The sequence below is a fragment of the Chiloscyllium plagiosum genome, unplaced genomic scaffold (genome assembly GCF_037043375.1).
Source record: "Chiloscyllium plagiosum isolate Xiang-an unplaced genomic scaffold, Cpla_swu_hap1 HiC_scaffold_27, whole genome shotgun sequence".
In the NCBI taxonomy this organism is placed as follows: domain Eukaryota; kingdom Metazoa; phylum Chordata; class Chondrichthyes; order Orectolobiformes; family Hemiscylliidae; genus Chiloscyllium; species Chiloscyllium plagiosum.
The window spans coordinates 90,243,119-90,262,036 of record NW_028270165.1 but is presented as its reverse complement, the minus strand read 5'-3'; the positions used below and the strand labels follow the sequence as shown (position 1 = coordinate 90,262,036).

The 18,918-nt window shown below is 47.6% G+C and overlaps 5 protein-coding genes across 6 annotated transcripts in view; 2 read left to right on the top strand and 3 right to left on the bottom strand.

Annotated features, from left to right (window-relative positions):
- The window catches only part of LOC148144968 (uncharacterized), a 293,614-nt gene that overhangs the window by 52,200 nt on the left and 222,496 nt on the right, over nt 1-18,918 (bottom strand). The gene's annotated exons all lie outside the window — the stretch shown is intronic.
- LOC148144974 (uncharacterized) overlaps nt 1-18,918 on the bottom strand; it is a 271,778-nt gene that overhangs the window by 155,088 nt on the left and 97,772 nt on the right. The gene's annotated exons all lie outside the window — the stretch shown is intronic.
- The window catches only part of LOC148144975 (uncharacterized), a 199,411-nt gene that overhangs the window by 109,223 nt on the left and 71,270 nt on the right, over nt 1-18,918 (top strand). The window lies entirely within an intron of this gene.
- On the bottom strand, nt 1,529-17,283 carry LOC148144977 (uncharacterized). 2 transcript variants are annotated; one of them, XM_087975620.1, is made up of 2 exons: nt 17,007-17,283; nt 1,529-3,248 (listed from the first exon to the last, which is right to left on the bottom strand). In XM_087975620.1, the coding sequence occupies exon 2, from the start codon at nt 2,841-2,843 to the stop codon at nt 1,959-1,961; it is 885 nt and encodes a 294-aa protein (XP_087831746.1). In that variant the 5' UTR covers nt 2,844-3,248; nt 17,007-17,283; the 3' UTR covers nt 1,529-1,958. The 2 variants fall into 2 exon arrangements, with proteins under 2 accessions (XP_087831746.1, XP_087831747.1); XM_087975621.1 differs by lacking the exon at nt 17,007-17,283 and adding an exon at nt 5,631-5,728.
- The window catches only part of LOC148144970 (uncharacterized), a 219,692-nt gene continuing 203,301 nt past the window's right edge, over nt 2,528-18,918 (top strand). The window contains exon 1 of the mRNA XM_087975602.1: nt 2,528-2,604. The gene's annotated coding sequence lies outside the window, so the exon portion shown is untranslated. The remainder of the gene's footprint in view (nt 2,605-18,918) is intronic.

Sequence of the window (18,918 nt, the reverse complement as noted above, 5' to 3'; positions counted from 1 at the left end):
GGTTTCATCAAGGGCAGATCGTCTCTCACAAACCTCATTGGGTTTTTTGAGAAAGTGACCAAGCAGGTAGATGAAGGTAGGGCAGTTGACGTGGTGTACATGGACCTCTGAAAAGCCTTTGATAAAGTTCCACCTGGTATGCTGTTGGAGTAAATGCAGAGGCATAGGATTGAGGCTGATTTAGCAGTTTGGATTACAAACTGGGCTTTCTGAAAGAAGGCAGCGTGTGGTGGTTTATGGAAAATATTCAGCCTGGAGTCCAGTTACTAGTGGTGTGCCACAAGGATCGGTTTTGGGACTACTGCGGTTTGTCGTTTTTTTAAATGGCTGAGACACAGGCATAAGTGGATGGATTAGTAAATTTGCAGACGAAACTAAAGTTGGTGGAGTACTGGACAGTTTGGAAGAATGTTACAGGTTGCAGGGGGACTTGGATAAACTGCAGAATTGGGCTGAGAGGTGGCAAATGGAGTTCAATGCAGCTAAATGGTGAGGTGATTCACTTTGGGAAGAATAACAGGAAGGCAGTGATCTTGGAGTCCATGTGCATAGATCCCTGAAAGTTGCCACTCAGGTGGATAGTGCTGTTAAGAAGGCATACGGGGTGTGAGGTTTCATTGGGTGATGGGATTGAGTTCCAGAACCGCAATATCACGCTGCAACTATACAAAACGCTGGGGCAGCCACACTTGGAACATTGTGTATAGTTCTGGTCCCCATATTTCAGGAAGGATGTGGGAAGCATTGGAAAAGGTGCAGAGGACCAGGTTGTTGCCTGGTCGGGAGGGAGGGCCTTATGAGGAAAGGCTGAGAGACTTGGGTCTGTTCTCATTGGAAAGAAGGTGGCTAAGGGGGGGGATTTGATAGAGATATATAAGATGATCAGAGGATTAGATAGGGGAGACAGTGAAAGACTTTTTCTGAGGATGGTGACATCACCTTCCCAAAGTGAATCACCTCACATTTAGCTGCATTGAACTCCATTTGCCACCTCTCAGCCCAATTCTGCAGTTTATCCAAGTCCCCCTGCAACCTGTACAAATTGAGGGGTGATAGATTTAAGACAGATGTCAGAGGCAAGTTCTTTATGCAGAGAGTGGTAAGGGCGTGGAATGCCCTACCTGCGAAGGTAGTCAACTCTGCCACATTAGGGAGATTTAAACAATCCTTACATAAGCGCGTGGTTGATTTTGCGATAGTGTCGGGGAACGAACTGAGAATAGTTCACAGGTCGGTGCAACATCGAGGGCCGAAGGGCCTGTTCTGCGCTGTATTGTTCTATGTTCTAAACTTAGTGCAGGAGGCTGAACGAAATGAGCAGCCTTAAAACAAAACCTCTTGGAGCTCAAAGCTTTCAATGAGAGTCTGAGCCCGGTGGTAAGTTCAGGTAACCTTTATTGCAACCCAACTTTGTTACAGCTTCAGATTCCCCCAGCAAAGAGGCAGAGAAAAAGTATCTGCCTTTTGAACAGCTCAAGGTCAAAGTACACACACCACACCTCCCCTCCCCCGCCCACCACCACCACACTTCCCCTCCTCACCACGCTGTCTTTACTATTGGCCAGCACCAAGTTGTCCCTTTGTAATCGGATCCTTGGTACAGCCGTAACCCGGAGGAAGTATTGCCTCACTCCGCAATTTCAACCCATACCCTGTGTCCAAGTAAGTTTCTCCCCGCTCATTTGCCAGGAAGGGGCAGTGTAGAGTCAACCAGACTGCTGTGGGTCTGGAATCACGTGTAGGCCAGACTGGGTAAAGGATGCAGCTGGAACGACTGAGTGAATCCTTTCCCACAATGGCGGTTCCCTTCCCTAACAAGGGAGAGAGGGAATCAGATGGGGACTTTCTCCCCCGCACCACCCCCTCCCTCTGCCATCTGTCGTGGCGGGATTCGAACCCGGGAGTCCCCGGAACCGGGCTGATAGTCCAATCGATAATGACACTCGGCCGTCACTCCTTCAATCCCCCTGCAATGGCACGTGAACTCGCTGGTGCTTCCGCAGGTGGGAGGAGTAGGTGAAGCCCTTCCCGCACTGAGAGCAGGTGAATGGCCTCTCCCCCGTGTGGACCCGGAGGTGGGTCAGCAGGTTGAAGGAGGTGGTGAAGCCCTTCCCGCACTGAGAGCAGGTGAAGGGCCTCTCCCCCGTGTGGATCCGCTGGTGGCTCTGCAGGTTGAAGGAGGTGGTGAAGCCCTTCCCGCACTGAGAGCAGGTGAACGGCCTCTCCCCGGTGTGGACACGCTGGTGGGTCAGCAGGGAGGAAGATGTGCTGAAGGCCTTCCCGCACTCGGGGCAGCTGAAGGGCCTCTCCCCCGTGTGGATCCGCTGGTGGGTCTGGAGGTAGGAGGAGAAGGTGAAGCCCTTCCCGCACTGAGAGCAGGTGAACGGCCTCTCCCCGGTGTGGACCCGCTGGTGCCTCAGCAGGGAGGAAGATGTGCTGAAGGCCTTCCCGCACTCGGGGCAGCTGAAGGGCCTCTCCCCCGTGTGGACCCGCTGGTGCGTCCGCAGTTTGGAGGAGGAGGTGAAGGCCTTCCCGCACTGAGAGCAGCTGAAGGGCCTCTCACCCGTGTGGATCCACTGGTGGCTCTGCAGGTTGGAGGAGCAGGTGAAGCCCTTCCCACACTGAGAGCAGGTGAACGGCCTCTCCCCGGTGTGGACCCGCTGGTGGGCCAAGAGGTGGGAGGATGTGCTGAAGGCCTTCCCGCAGTCGGTGCAGGGAAATGGCCTCTCCCCGGTGTGACTGCGCTGATGAATCTCCAGGACAGACGGGAAACGGAAGCCTTTCCCACAGTCGCCACACTTCCACGATTCCTCCACAGGGCGGGATTCCTCAGGTTTCTCCATGGCCACAGCTTCAGCTGCTCACAAACACGTGCAGAGCCCCTCCCTGCCGTGAAATCCCCTTTCCAGGCCGTATTACTGTTTCTGGCTCCACGCACAGTGCGCTGCAACAGTGGAGTCTCTCGTCCAGTCCGACTGATGCGGAAAACGTCCTCAAACAGGAACCAAAAAGCGTTGATCCCTTTCACAGAAATCACAGTCAAAAACCGTTGTGTTCCCGATGGATTCAGTGACTGTCAGACATTGACATCAAAGTGAGGACTGCAGACGCTGGAGAGTCAGTTGAAAAATGTGGCGCTGAAAAAGTACAGCAGGTCAGGCAGCATCCGAGGAGCAGGAGAGTCAATGTTTTGGGCATAAGCCCTTCATCTGTTGATTTTGAAACTTCAGTCTTCAGATTTTCAAATACTGTGCAAAAAGAGATTACAAAAGTCATCACTATCAGTGCAGGGTAGAAATTCTGAACAAGCAATTCTACTTTGTGGAATATTCTTTTGTTGTTCCACAAAATTGAAAGCACCATCCCACTCTCTCTCCCCCTCTGTTCTCACTCCGCTCTAACTAATTCTCCTGAAGGTGCTGATTCAGGATCTTAGAGGGGCAGAAAAAGCAAAAACATCAAGACTGACATCTCTCCGAATTTTGGATACCTCCACCTGAAAGTTACTATCTTTCACAACACTGGGATCCTGCTGAGAGTGAGCAGGTCTGATTTTGGGAAGCAAAAATAAAAGTATCAATTCAGGGTGAACCTGCAATGCAGCTTCTTGAGGAAGGACCAGACACAAAATGGTTAACGACCCCGAGAAGGTGGGAGCAAAATGAGACATCAAGGCATTAACACCAACACACTTCAGTCAAACTCTTCTGCTCCCAGTCAGGGCAAAACATGCTCTAAACGTCCAACCTTCACAACTACACTTCTGCTTCCATTGAAGACAATTAGAGTCACACAGCGCAGAAACAGACCCTTTGGCCCAACCTGCCCAAGGTCACCCAAGGCTGGAATCGAACCTGGGACCCTGGTGCTGTGAGGTAGCAGTGCTAACCACAGCCATCGTGCCGCCCTAGGCTGTCAAAAATGCATGAGGACCTTGCAGAATCTGATTGGTTGTTACTATGTCATCATGCTCAATTTCTGACTCTAAACAATGTACATAAGTTCTATCCAAACTCTGAAAGTCGGCAGATTATTTTGGCACTCTCGGAGTACTTATCGGTGGCCCAGAGGTTAGCACTGCTGCCTCGCAGCACCAGCGTCCCAGGTTCGATTCCAGCCTTGGGGGGCTGGCTGTGTGGAGTTTGCACATTCGCCCCATGTCTGCGTGGGTTTCCTCCCACAATCCAAAGATGTGCAGATGTGGTGAATTGGCCATGCTAAACTGCCCATAATGTTAGGTGCATTAGTCAGAGGGAGATGGGTCTGGGTGGGCTACTCTTCAGAGGATCGGTGTGGACTGGTTGGGCCAAAGGGCCAGTTTCCACATTGTTGGGAATCTAATCTAATCTCATCCTTCTGGGCTGATCAGAGTCTACCGTCCAGGCCATATCAAAGAATAAACTATTGCTTGTATGATTGACAAAGTCACATCCAGGTGTGTTTATTGACCAATCCCAGAAATCCGAAGATCCAGACAGCAGTCCAGATCAGAACAACCGGATAGGAAATGGTTAATGTCCCCAGGATGTGGGGAGCAAAATAAGACACCAAGGCGTTAACAACAACACCAGGGAAAAACTGAACATACAGATGTGACAAACATTCGTAGCAAGCCAGAATCACCGATGTACAGCACAGAAACAGTCCCTTCAGTCCATGCTGACCAGATATCCTAAATCAATCTCGTCCCATTTGCCAGCACTTGGCCCATGTCCCTCTAAATGTTTGCCGACATATACCCATCCAGATACCTTTTAAAAGGTTGTAATTGTACCAGCAGCCACCTCTTCCTCTGGCAGCTCATTCTTTACACACACCACCCTCTGTGCATAGGAGTTGCCCTTTAGGTTTCTTTTAAATCTCACCCTAAACCTATGAGCAATCCCAGATCAAAGATCTTGTCTATTTACCCTCGCCATGCCCCACATTATTTTATACAAGGTTGTAGGGTCACCCCTGTGGGATATAGTTAAAGCAGTGTTAGTATGCACATTTTAGTATAGCTAAAATGTGCATACATGAAATGTGCCTGCAAACAATGGTAGATGTTACAGATCAAACAGATAAGATGCTGTGAGGGGAGGGGGTGTAGGTTAAGCTAGACATGCTCGTACAAACAGTTATAAGCATGTTTGCTGCTTCTGCAAAAACAAAAAAAAACACAATCAAGGAGGTCAGAAGGCTCAGCGTCGGCGAAAAATGGGAGGAAATGTTGCTTTCGCAAACAAGGAAGTAGCTGGCAGTGAAAGAGGATATACGCTAACACGTTGTTCACGCACAAGGCTGAATAAGGCAAGAAATAGACAAGAGTAATGGACGCCACCGGGAAAGAATGGAGGGACAAACCGATCTTTTGAGGATCAGCTTGGAACATCGGGAGGGGGTGGAGGAGGAATGTGAATGAGGGAAAGAAGCTGAATGTGCTGGAGCAAGGTGGAGGAAGGACAGAGGATGCAAAACCGGCTTGAAGCTGCAATGAGGAATATTGCATGTGCTGTACTTGTACCTGTTGCAGTTACTGGTGGGAATCGGTTGCATTTTAAACATCAAAACAGAAAAGATATCCAACCCTCCCCCTTCCCAATCTCGATCCTTCAGTCCCTCCGCACCCGGGTAACTAAGACACATACCTGAGTTTGCGGAGGCTGCTCCCTCCCTGCATTCACTCCAGTTGCTCCAAGTGACCAATTTCCCCATCTCCCATCTCTGTCTCCCTCCCAGGATGAAGAGTCGGCCAGAGGGCGGGAGATTCACTTTGAAACTGACAGGGCCACTTCCGCCTTGTGACGTCACAAAGGAACTAGGGACTGGGCGACGAAAAGTGACGGTTTAGGGGGCGGGGCATGGCCTATAGCGGGACGCCGCACTGCGCATGCGCTGTGCCTGCAGCACACGGGGAGGAGGACACACTTTCCAAAAAAACCGCTCCCTTCAGAGAATCCCCACAGTGTGGAAGCAGGCTACTCGGCATCACCGACCCTCCCAAGGGTCACCCACCCACACCCATTCCCCTAAATTTATCCCCGAGTCATGCACCTTAGCTGCATATTATGCCTAATTTAGCATGGCCAATCCACCCTAACCTGCACATCCCTGGGCACTGTGGGTAATTTAGCACGGCCAATCCACCCTCACCTGCACATCCCTGGGCACTATGGGTAATTTAGCACGGCCAATCCACCCTAACCTGCACATCCCTGGGCACTATGGGTAATTTAGCACAGCCAATCCAATCTAACCTGCATATCCCTGGGCACTATGGGTAATTTAGCACGGCCAATCCACCCTAACCTGCACATCCCTGGGTACTATGGGTAATTTAGCATGGCTAATCCACCCGAACCTGCACATCCTTGGGCACTATGGGTAATTTAGCACGGCCAATCCACCCTAATTCAGCATGGCCAATCCACTTTTGATGAGAGTGGTGCTGGAAAAGCTCAGCAATTCAGGCAGCATCCGAGGAGCAGGAAAATCTTCCTTTCGGGCAAAAGCCCTTCATGAGGAATAGAGGCAGAGTGTCTGCAGGGTTCAGATCCGAACTCTGCTGGTTTAAAGGTGGTCCGGAGTCTGTGTCGGATGAGTTGATTACAGAGGCAGGCACCAAGGAAACAAACGTGGCTGTGGTCGCGAGTCTGTTTGAGGACATGGTCAAAGAGCTTCAGGGCAGAGGAAACGTGTTGGGAGTTGCAGTGGGAGAGGGATTCCTTGAGATTCTTGTAGAGAGAGGAGGAAAACTTCTTCAAGGCAGGCATCCTTGCAAGAGTATTCATTGTAGGGTTAAAATCAACTACGTAAAAACAAGGACTGCAGATACTAGAAACCAGATTCTAGAATCACTACTCCAGGTTCTAGTCCAACAGGCTTCTTTGGAAGCAGTAACTGTTGGAGTGCTGCCTCTTCATCAGGTGGTTGTGGAGGATAAGATCCTAAGACACAATTTAGAGCAAAACAGTCCAGTGTCCTGCCACTGAAATGGTGTATTGAACAAAGCTGGATTGTTCAGTCTTCCACCTTTTCAAATAGGTTACAGGTCTCATTACAATGTAAATCCCAGAACATCTTGTTGTCACCTTCTCAAGATAACAAGGTTTTATAGCAAAAGCTCAAGCCATGATTAAATGGCAGAGTGGACTCGATGGGCTGAATGGCCTTTCTTCTGCTCCTATGTCTTATGGTCTTATCTCAGCTCAGACAATGCATTAAAGGTGTGAGGTCAGAGTCTGCCTGTATCCCAATCTGGAGTCAGACTGGTTCTGTTTCGAAAGTCGAATTTACAAACTATTACATGTATTGACTGCCTGCAGATTTTTCCTTTAAAAAATGCACATAGAATGTATCTGCAAATATACATCTCTCCCCCCCTCCCCCCCACACACAGACAAACACACACACGCACAAGTTTGTTTGTACCTGCAGAATTATGTCTTACTTTGCTCAAAAACTGCATGAATCCATGTAAGATTCTGTAAGTCAGTTTATCCATTGTGGCACAGACAGTCTCACACAGGGGAGCTCACACCTTCAATACATTATCTGGGCTGACGCGACACCAATTGGTAAAGTTCACTTGAGGATTTAACTATTTTAAAAGGTTTTGTGATTTACATTTGAAAGAACTGAAACTATCATGGTCATTCGAACAGATGAGAGACTTAAACAATCCGGGTCTTTTTCAATATGTACTTTCAGTTACATCACACTATAAACTGTTGCAATAAATTCTGTGTCTTACAATCTTATATTCCACAATCCCCTGATGAAGGAGCTGCACTCCGAAAGCTACTGCTTCCAATTCAACTTGTTGGACAGAATTCCTCAATTAGGGCACCATAAGAATCCTGGGAGACTGCTATTTCCTGTTTACTTCATAATGAACAAACATTAAGCACGATCGCCTATTTATTTCTCATTTTGTTTCATTTTTCTTGTTTAATTCCCTGCGATGATGTGGGAGAATTATCAGATTTGGGTCAGCCATTTGGTCACATATTAAAGCCTGGAAACCATTTTGAACCTCGGCTTAGTGCCTGCTTGCTTAAGTTTGTGTTTCCCAGGCTCAGCGGAGACGGTTGGCCTTGTAGCTGTGCTGCTTCCTGATAAACAAATTCTTCCCTGACATGGGGCTTTATTTCCATCCCTCACATTTGGCGAGTCAGGCAGGAGATACCCTGGTCCTGCCAGGTCACCGGCCGATATCCTTTGACAGATTAAATATAGAGGGTGATTGCTGCTTTTGTTGTGTCCAAAATAAAGAGGAAAGCTGGCCAGGGACAAAAGTGCTGTTAGAAATGTTGATACAATTCTCCCTACTCAGCCACAAGATACCAGTGAGAGAACCCAACAGGGTCCTAGCATCTGGACGTAATACTGCTGAGAGCACTTGTGCTTTACAAAGTTAGTAATAATGAATTTGCTTACCCCAGGGTTACGAGAGGTGAAACCCTATTTGAATGAATTTGGCATACAGGACACATTGGGCAACTATTAAAGACTCTGTTGTATTTCCCTGGGTTATGGACTCATGCAGAGACACAAACAACTTGTATTGAAAAGTGTTCGATTTGCAAATGGAACAAAGGAGAGGTATATAGAGTTTGCACACTTGGTTAAGCAGCAATGTGTCACAGCCAGGATTTATGAGGCTCAACTCCCTAACTTGGGCTGCTCTGGAATGTGAGTGCCTCATTATTCCTTCCTTCCTTCCAAGGCTAAAGAAAAGCTGACAAACTGAGATATGAAGCAAGTTGGAAAATGTTCCAGAGAGACACACACAGGCAGAAGTTTGCAGGAAAGTTAACACTTCATAATCTGGTTTCAATGCACATTAGCCTGGGTATGGTACTGATATCACAGGGGTCTCAAAAAGGGTACTCCCTCAATACTCAAACCAAAACATGGGTGCCCCCTGCTGGACTGGTTTGTGTTCATTCTTTGCTGCTGCATATTTCAGTTGATGATGTACATTATTGTTAACACTCTCAAACCTGGTGGCACCCAGATTTTCGGAAAGCAGCTAGGAAAAGATATGAAGCGTGTTTAATTTGTAAACAAACAAGGTGCATAAGTCGAAGAGGGATGCCCTGTGTTTGTTAACCACCTCGTGGCTTGGTCGGCCTTTTTAAATTGTCTACAACTTGCTTATATAGTATCACCTTGCGTACATTGTTATGAATATTGTCTAATAAGAATCAAATCAAAACCATCCCAATGACTGAAACAGCTGACACTGCATTGTTGGACAAATGGGAAATATTTGCAGTTAACCAAAGCACTTCAAAGTTTACAGTCACGGGTACGTCAAGGTGAAGAATTAGGACCGGGTCATATTGGAGCCTGCTTCCTCGGGCAGAGTTCCGCAGATACACTGCTCTCTGGGAAAAGCAGCAGCCCTCACTCCTCCTCCTCATCTCTGTCCTAAACCTACTCCCCCAAAGCTTGGGGCCTAGTCTCAGCCACCAGCAGAAGTGACTGGATAGGGTAGTGCTTCATCCTCTCAGTGCAATGAATTCCCACTTTCCACCAAAATCCCGGATGTACTCACTTAGTTGCTTGCTGTCTCACAAATGAAAGATTTCATTGTAACTTCTTCCGGTCCCAGGAAGGGCAAAGCATCTTTGAAAGCTGCTCTGAAAGCCCTGTCTTCACAACCACACTTCTGCTTTCACCGAAGACAGTTGGAGTCATACACCACACAAACAGATCCTTCAGCCCAACTCATCTATGCCAACCATATATCCGGAATCAATCTATTCCATTTGCCAGCATGTGGCCCATATTCCTCAAAACCCTTCCTGTTCTTGTACCCATCCAGATGCAGAGGGATGTGGGCCAAATGCTAGCAAATGGGACAAGATGAATTTTGGATATCTGGTCGGCATGGACGAGTTGTACCAAATGGGCTGTTCCCGTGCTGTATGACTCTAATCTTCTTCGGTGAAAGCAGAGGTGTGATTGGAAGGCTGAACTTTCAGAGCAGCTTTCAGAGATGTTTTGCCCTTAATGGGAGCAGAAGTTACAATGAAATCTTGCATTGGTGAGACAGCAACTGAGTGAGTAAGTTAAGTACATCCGGGATTTTGATGGAAGGTGGGAATTTGTTGCATTGTGGAGATGAAGCCCTACCCTATCGAGTCATTTCTGTTACTGGGGAGACCAGGCCTCAAGATTAGGAGAAGCAGATTTAGGACCGAGATGAGGAGGAATTGCTTTTCCCAGAGAGTAGTGAATCTATGGAATTATCTGACCATGGAAGCAGTACAGGCATTTTCACGAAGAGAGACCTTGGAGTGCAGATTCATAGCTCCTTGAAAGTGGAGTCACAGGTCGATAGGATAGTGAAGATGGCGTTTGGTATGCTTTCTTTTATTGGTCAGAGTATTGAGTACAGGAGTCGAGAGGTCATGTTGTGACTGTACAGGACATTGGTTAGGCCACTGTTGGAATATTGCGTGCAATTCTGGTCTCCTTCATATCGGAAAGATGTTGTGAAACTTGAAAGGGTTCAGAAAAGATGTACAAGGATGTTGCCAGGGTTGGAGGATCTGAGCTACAGGGAGAGACTGAATAGGCTGGGACTGTTTTCCCTGGAGCGTCAGAGGCTGAAGGGTGACCGTATAGAGGTTTATAAAATCATAAGGGGCATGGATAGGATAAATAGACAAAATCTTTTCCCTGGGGTGGGGGAGTCCAGAACTAGAGGGCATAGGTTTAGGGTGAGAAGGGAAAGATATGAAAGAGACCAAAGGGGCAACTTTTTCACACAGAGGCTGGTGTGTGTATGGAATGACCTGCCAGAGGAAGTTGTGGAGACTGGTGCAATTGCAACATTTAAGAGGCATTCGGATGGGTATATGAATAGGAAGGGTTTGGAGAGATATTGTTTGGGTGCTGGCAGGTGGGACAAGATTGGGTTGGGATATCTGGTCGGCATGGGACGGGTTGGACCAAAGGGTCTGTTTCCATGCTGTACATCGCTATGACTCTAAACTCAATACACAGTTGAATGGGTATTTGCAATGATAGGAGAATGAAGGGTATTTGGGACAATGCAGGGAGGAGGAGCTGAGTTGATGGATAGATCAGCCATGATTTTAATGAATGGTGGAGCAGGCTGGATGGGCCAAATGGCCAACTCCTGCTTCTATTACTATGAAACTGTAACCCTGCATTTCCCATGGCTAACCCACCTAACCTACACGTCCCTGGACATTCTGGGCAATTTAGCATGGCCAATCCAAATCAAGGCCAGTCAGCAGTATAGTGATGTGGAAAATGAACATCAGAGAGTGATAGAAAGGGACAAGGGGAGTAAATATACCAGCAATCAAACTGGATTTTAAAGGTCACAAAAATTGAAACTAAAAACAGTGGGTCTGAATGTGTGCTGCATTGTAACAAAAGTGAATGAGTTGATTGCACACATTGAAGAGAATAATTACGATCCGAGACTCCTTACAGAGACATGGCTTCAGGATGGCAAGGATTGGATCCTGAATATCAAGGGGATAGTCAGATGGGAAGCTAGGTAAAGGTAGAGGGTTGGCACTGCTAATCAAAGCACTGATCACCTCGGATTTCAGGTCCTGATTTCTCCGTCCTCTGTTGATCTCCCTGTTCCCTATTACCCCTTCTGGAACAATAAAACATTCAGTAATCATGCCCCAACCCACAATCTCCCAGCCTGTCAACCATCCAGGCACAGAGTTTAGTCATAACAGGGAATTAAACAAGAAAAATGAAACAAAATTAGAAATAAATAGGTGCTTATGCTTAATGTTTGTTCATTCAGAAGTAAATCAGAAATAGGGCTCTCCCAGGATTCTCATGGTGCCCGACTTGGGGAATTTTGTCTCCCTTCCATCTAACTATTAGCACCCAGCTATGATTTACAACAATATTTACAACAGAAGTAAGGCACCTGTTCTCAAATAGGCAGAGATATACTGATGTCGATTTTTGTTTCTCTTTTGTGCAAACACACGCACACGTCCATGGGGGTGAATTTGTATGTGCAGGTTCGGGGGGATTGGTTATGCCAAATTACCCATAGTGCCCAGGCACGTGCAGGTTAGGGTGGATTGGCCATGCTGAATTATTTAGTGCCCAGAGATGTGCAGGTTAGACGGGGTAAATGGAGAGCAACAGGTGTAGGGGAATGGGTGTGGGTGGGTTAACCTTCAGAGGGTCAGTATGGAGTCTTTAGGCCCTGTGGCCTGCTTCCACACTGTGAGGGTTCTCTGAAGGGAAGAGGTTTTGCAAACTGTGACTCGCCTCTTGATATGTTGATGTCACAGCAGGGAAGTGGCCCTGTCCGTGAGTGAATCTCACTCTGTCTGGGCAACTCTTCATCCTGGGAGGGAGACAGACATGTGGGGAGGGGAAATCTATTCACTTATAGCAACTGGAGTGAATGCAGGGAGGGAGGAGACTCCACAAACTCAGGTATGTGTCTTAGTTACCCGGGTGAGGAGGGACAGAGGGATCGACGTTGGGAAGGCGGGAGGAGTAGATAGCTTTTCTGTTTTGATGTTTAAAATGCACCCGATTCCCACCAGTAACTGCAACAGGTACAAGTACAGCACATGCAATATTCCTCATTGCATCCTCTGTTCTTCCTCCACCTTGCTCCAGCACATTTAGCTTCTTTCCCTCATTCCCATTTCCCCCCGCCCTGATGTTCCAAGCTGACCCGCAAAAGATCTGTTTGTCCCTCCATTCTTTCCCGGTTGTCTTTTGTGGGTTTTGAAAACTTTCCCAGTCCTCTGAGGATTGGAGTTGGGAGGTTACGTTGTGCACTCTCCAGGACATTTGTTTGGCTACTTTTGGAGTATTGTGTGCAGTTCTGGACTCTCTGCTCGAGGAAGGATGTTGTGAAACCTGAAAGGATTCAGATAAGATTGACAAGGATGTTGTCAGGGTTTGAGCTGAACAGGGTGGAGCTGTTTTCTGTTGAGTTTTCAAAGGCTGAGGGTGACCCTACAACCGTTTATAAAATCATGAGAGGCATGGAGAGGGTAAATAGAAAAGGTCTTTTCCCTGGATGGGTCATAGGTTCAGGGTGAGGGTGAGATTTAAGAGGAACCTAAGGGGCAACTCCTATATTCAGAGGGTGCTGTATGTAAGGAATGAGCTGCCAGAGGAAATGGTGATGGCTGGTACAATTACAGCACTTAAAAGGCATCTGGATGGGTATCTGAATAGGAAGGGTTTAGAGGACATAGGCCAAGTGCTGACAAATGGGACTGGATTAATTTAGAATACCTGGTTGGTACTGATGAGTTGGACCAAAGGGTCTGTTTCTGTGCTGTACATCTCTATGACTCTGGCTTTCCACTAACATTTGCAACGTCAATAGGTCCACTTTCTCTCTAATGTCGGTGTTAATGGCTTGACATCTCATTTTGCTCCCACCTTCCTGGGGACGTTAACCATTTCGTGTCTGGTTCTTCCTCAAGAAGCTGCATTCCCAATTCACCCTGAATTGACACATTTTATTTGCTTCCCAAAATCAGACCTGCTCACTCTCAGCGGTATCCCAGTGTTGTGAAAGATATTAACTTTCAGGTGGAATTATCCAAAATGCAGAGAGATGTCAGTCTTGATGTTTTTGCTTTTTCTGCCCCTGTAAAATTTACAATTTCTAACAATACTAGCTCCTCATTCACTGCTCCATCTGATACACGACATTGGAAACTCAGTACAGGAGGCTGCAAAAAATGAGCAGCTTTAAAACAAAAACCTCTTGGAGCTCAAAACTTTCAATGAGAGCCTGAGTCTTGCAGTAACTAAGTTCAGGTAACCTTTATTGTGACCCAACTTTGTTACAGCTTCAGATTCCACCCCCGCACCCCCCTCACCAAAAAGACGTAGAAAAAGTTGCTGTTTTTTTTAAATAAGCGCTCACACGGCCACCCCCCTCCGCCTCTCTTCCTCTACTATTGGTCAGCACCGAGTTGTCCCTTTGTAATTGGTTCCTTGCTACAGCCGTAACCTATAGGAAATACTGCCTCACTCACCAATTTCAACCCATACCTTGATTCCAACTAAGTTTCTCTCCACCTGGTGCCTCCGCAGGTGGGAGGAGCAGGTGAAGCCTTTCCAGCACTCGGGGCAGCTGAAGGGCCTTTCCTCTGTGTGGACCCGCTGGTGGGTCAGCAAGTTGGAGGCCTGGGTAAATCTCTTCCCATACTCAGGACAGCTGAAGGGCCTCTGCCCCATGTGGACCACTGGTGGGTCAGGAGGTGGGAGGCCCGGACAAAGGCCTTCCTGCACTCGGGGCAGCTGAAGGGCCTTTGCCAAGTGTGGAGCCGCTGGTGCCTGAGCAGGTTCAAGGAATTCCTGAAGGCTTCCCAAACTCGGGGCAGTTGGGAAGAGTGTCAATTCAGGGTGAACCTGCAATGCAGCTTCTTGAAGACCCAGACACAAAATGGTTAACGTCCCCGGGAAGCGGGGAAGCAAAGTGAGACATCAAGGTATTAACATAGACACCAGAGAGAAACTGAACGTAAAGATGTGGCAAATGTTTGTGGAAAGCCAGAGTCACAGATATACAGCATAGAAACAGACACTTGGATCAAACTCTTTGGTGCTGACCAGATATCCAAAATTAATCTAGTCCCATTTGCCAGCACTTGGCCCATATCCCTCTGAGCCCTGCTCCGGATGGCGGCCGTCTGGTCCACAGAGCACCTGCGCAGTTTGCAAAACATCTTCCCTTCCGAGAAGCTCCATCGTGTGGAAGCAGGCCACTCTGCCCAGGGAGTCCACACCGACCCTCCGAAGGGTAACCCACCCACACCCATTCCCCAACCGCTCTGCATTTAACCCTTACTAATGCACCTAACCTGCACATCCTATGGCTAATCCACCCTAACCTAGACAGATGCCAGCCAGACATCCTAAATTAACGTAGTTCCATTTGCCAGCATTTGGCCCATATCCCTCTAAACCCTTGCTATTCATATCGGCAGATGCCTTTTATATTGTCATTATGCCAGCCTCCACGACTTCCTCTGGCAGCAGGTTCCATACATCCACCACCCTCTGCGTGAAAAAGTTTCTACTCACTTCCCATTTCCCCATTCCGATGTTCTTCTAGTTCTGGACTCCCTTATCCTGGGGAAAAGACCTTGCACTGATCCATGCCCCTTATATATTTTTATAAGGTCACCCCTCAACCTCTGATGCTCCAGGGAAAATATCCCTGGCCGATCAGCCTCTCCCTGAACATCAAAACGTTCCAACTTTGCCAACAAGCCTTATAACACTCCCCTTAACTGTGTAAGTCTTGCCTGGATTGCTTGACCAAAATGCAAACCTCACATTTCTCTAAATTAAAGTCCACCTGCCACTCTTTGGCCGATCAGCCCATCTGATCAGTTCTGATTTATCGCTTTTTCCTCCCTTATTCCAGAGAAACTGAAAATCTCCATCCCACACACTCTCCCTCCATTCTCAGTTTGCTGAACCTAATCCCTGCTGTACCTCATCCTGAAGGGTCTGGTTCATGTTGATTAACAGGCCTACACTCACCGGGGGGGGGGGATCGAATTGAAACATACATAATACTGAACGACCTGGACATTGGAAAGATGTTTCAATTGGTAAGAGAGACTAGGACCAGAGGACCTTTTGGAATGGAGAAAAGAAAAAACTTCAGCCAGAGAATGGTGAATCTATGGAATTCCTTGATACAGAAGCTGTGGAGGCCAGGTCACTGAGGATATTTAAAACTGAAATAGATAGGTTCTTGAGTATCAAGGGGATCGAGAGGTATTGGGAGAAAGCAGGTGAATGGGGTTGACAAACTGATCAGCCACAATTGAATGGTATGAGCAGACCTGATGTGGTGAATGGCCAAATGTCTGCTCCTGTCCTATAGTCCCTTACTGTCCTGGACATAGAGAGAGAGTTGGGAGCAGGAGTAGGTCAGTTGGTCTTTCGAGCCTGCACCAGCTTTGAACAGATCATAACTAGATAATAATCTACCTACTTCTAGGTGGATAGGCTGGGATGTTTTCAATGGAACACAGGAGGTTGAGATGCAACATTATAGAGAATTATAAAATCATAGATGAGGTGAATGGCAGGTGTCGTTTCAAGATTAGGAGCAAATTTTTAAGGTGCGAGGAGAAAGATTTTAAGATAGATATGAGGAGCACCTTTTTCCTTTGAGAGAGTGGTTTGTGTGTGGAATGAATGTCCAGAGGAAATGGTGGATGCAGGTACAGTAACAACGTTTATAAGATGTTTGGATAAGGACATGAATAGGAAAGGTTCGGAGGGATATGGGCCAAACACAGGCAGGTGGAACAAGTTTAGTTTGTGAACATAGTCAGCACGGACTAGTTGGGCTGAAGGGTCTGTTTCTGTGCTGTCTGACTCTGCAACTGTTCTATACTGGTCTTGAAACCATTTTCTTGCCTTCCCCCAGAAACATCCACCTCTTTGTTGTTCAAAAATCAGAGGAGTTCAGCCTTGAATATATTTAATGACACCCCAGCCCCCCCACCCCCGAACAGCAGGAAGGCATCCCCACTTCTGAACTCAATTCCTCTTGCTAATATAACACTTGCCTTGCTGATTGCTTGCTGCACCTGTCTCACAACAGGCAGTGACTGGTGTCGGAGGACGCTGAGGCCCCTTTGTACATCCACACGGCATTCCCGATGAAGGGCTCGGGCCCGAAACGTCGACTCTCCTGCTGCTTGGAAGCTGCCACACTTTTTGACTCTGATCTTCAACACCTGCAGTCCTCACTTTCCCCACATCCCAATACATCACCATTTAAACAATGCACTTCCTTTCTGCTGTTTTTTCCCCCCACAGCAAAGGCTATAACTTCACACTGTGGGACTGTTTTTGCCAATTGAGACACTGATCTGGATCAACATTTCCTGAGTCTGGTCCTCCCTGGATTCACTGTCTTTACATCCAGTTGCTGCGAGTCAACAACCGAAGCCCACAATGAAATAAAGAAATGGAAAAGAGAGTGCCGTACTCACAATGTTAAACAGAGGAAGGAAGTTGTAGTCTGGAGTAAAGCTCAATCTTCTTTCAGAGAGAGAGGTGCAGCAGCTTCAGAAGCTCATGGGACAACTTCCGCATTCAGACAATAGTGGATGTTCTCATTGGCAGGAGGACTACCCTACTTCCGGTCCTCCAAGGCTCCCCATTAGCTTCTAAAGAAGGTCACGCCCCGTTGCAGCGGACAGCTAGGAGCATGCGCCGTTCTTGCTGACACCGAGGAGCATGCGCTGTACACTCTGTGGCAATGCTGCGATTACTGACAAATTCAAGTGTCCAAATGCCAATAGGAGAAAAAGAAACGGTAGAGTCAATATTTATTTATTTAGGACTCGACATAACCAAACATGCTCCTCACTATTTTTGCTACTCACCTTGCCGACACCCCTCTTGATTTTACAAATCTCAATAAGGTCACCCCTCAACCTCCTCCACTCCAGTGAATAAAGTCTCAGCTTCTCCTTATAACTCCTTATAACTCAAACCCTTCAGTCCTGACAACATCCTGGTACATCGTTACCGAACCTTCTCTAATAGTATTCTTTCTATAACAGGGCGACCAGAACTGTACTCAGTGTTCTAAAAGTGGCCTCACCAACATCCTGTATAATTTCAAAATGATGTCCCAACTCCAATATTCAACTGTGTGGGCGGCACGGTGGCACAATGGTTAGCACTGCTGCCTCACAGCGCCAGAGACCCGGGTTCAATTCCCACCTCAGGCGACCGACTGTGTGGAGTTTGCACGTTCTCCCCGTGTCTGCGTTGGTTTCCTCCGGGTGCTCCGGTTTCCTCCCACAGTCCAAAGATGTGCAGGTCAGGTGAATTGGCCATGCTAAATTGCCCGTAGTGTTAGGTAAGGGGTAAATGTAGGGGAATGGGTGGGTTGCACTTCGGCGGGGCGGTGTGGACTTGTTGGGCCGAAGGGCCTATTTCCACATTGTGAGTAATCTAATGAAGGTGTGAACAATGAAGGCAAGTGGGCTAATCAACTCTTAACAACTCTGTCTACCAGTGATGCAACTTTCAAAGAACTATGTACCTGAACCACACCCCCATGTCTCTCTTCTACAACATAACCCAGGGCCCCGCCAGTAACTGCTACAAGTCCTCCCCTTTTTATTAAAGCAAAGTGCAATGCCTCACTTTTATCTATACTCTCTCGTGTACACGCTCTCTCTCGGACACAGACACACACCACCCAACACGCACACAGGCTTATACTCCATCACAATCATACATTACCAGTTTTTGTTTTAAAGCTGCTCATTTCTGAGGGAAATCCAAGATGGTGGCAACGAGCAAGTCTGAGTCTACAGTGCTCCTCCCAAGATTTGGGTAAAGTGGGTCACCCACCCCCACCACACTCACCAAATCATTGATAATAGTTGTTTAATTTAATTAGTTGTTTAATATTAAACTTAAACAATCTAATCTTTAGTTAAAATGACGAAAGGGAAGGGAGCCCGCAGCTCACAACAAGCAGGACCCCCTCCCCCACTCTCTCCAGCTCCAGCAGAGGCGTCCACAGCCGCCCCGGGGGACTTACCTACAGGGGCAAGCCTTGTGGAGATGATCTCCAAGCTGGACGCGAAGATCGACGCGTTTAGTGAGGATTCCCGAAGTCGATGGGACTCACTCTCGGCCCCACTGCAAAAGCACGACCAAGACATTAAAGAAATCGAGCGCCGAGTTGGAGGGGCAGAGCTAAAGGTCGTCAAAAAAATATTCGTTTGCTGGGCCTTCCCAAACTGGAAGAAGAAGGCCAGCTTACAGTATTCCTGGAGCAGTGGCTGCCACAGCTTTTAAATCTGGAAGCTGGATCAGGCCAGGCAAGGGTGGAAAAGACCCCCAAGCTATGATCTATAAAGGATCCAAGATCATGTTATT

Excerpts from the sequence above, each read along its gene's own strand:
- LOC148144977 (XM_087975620.1), bottom strand. The coding sequence starts at position 2,843 with ATGGAGAAACCTGAGGAATCCCGCCCTGTGGAGGAATCGTGGAAGTGT.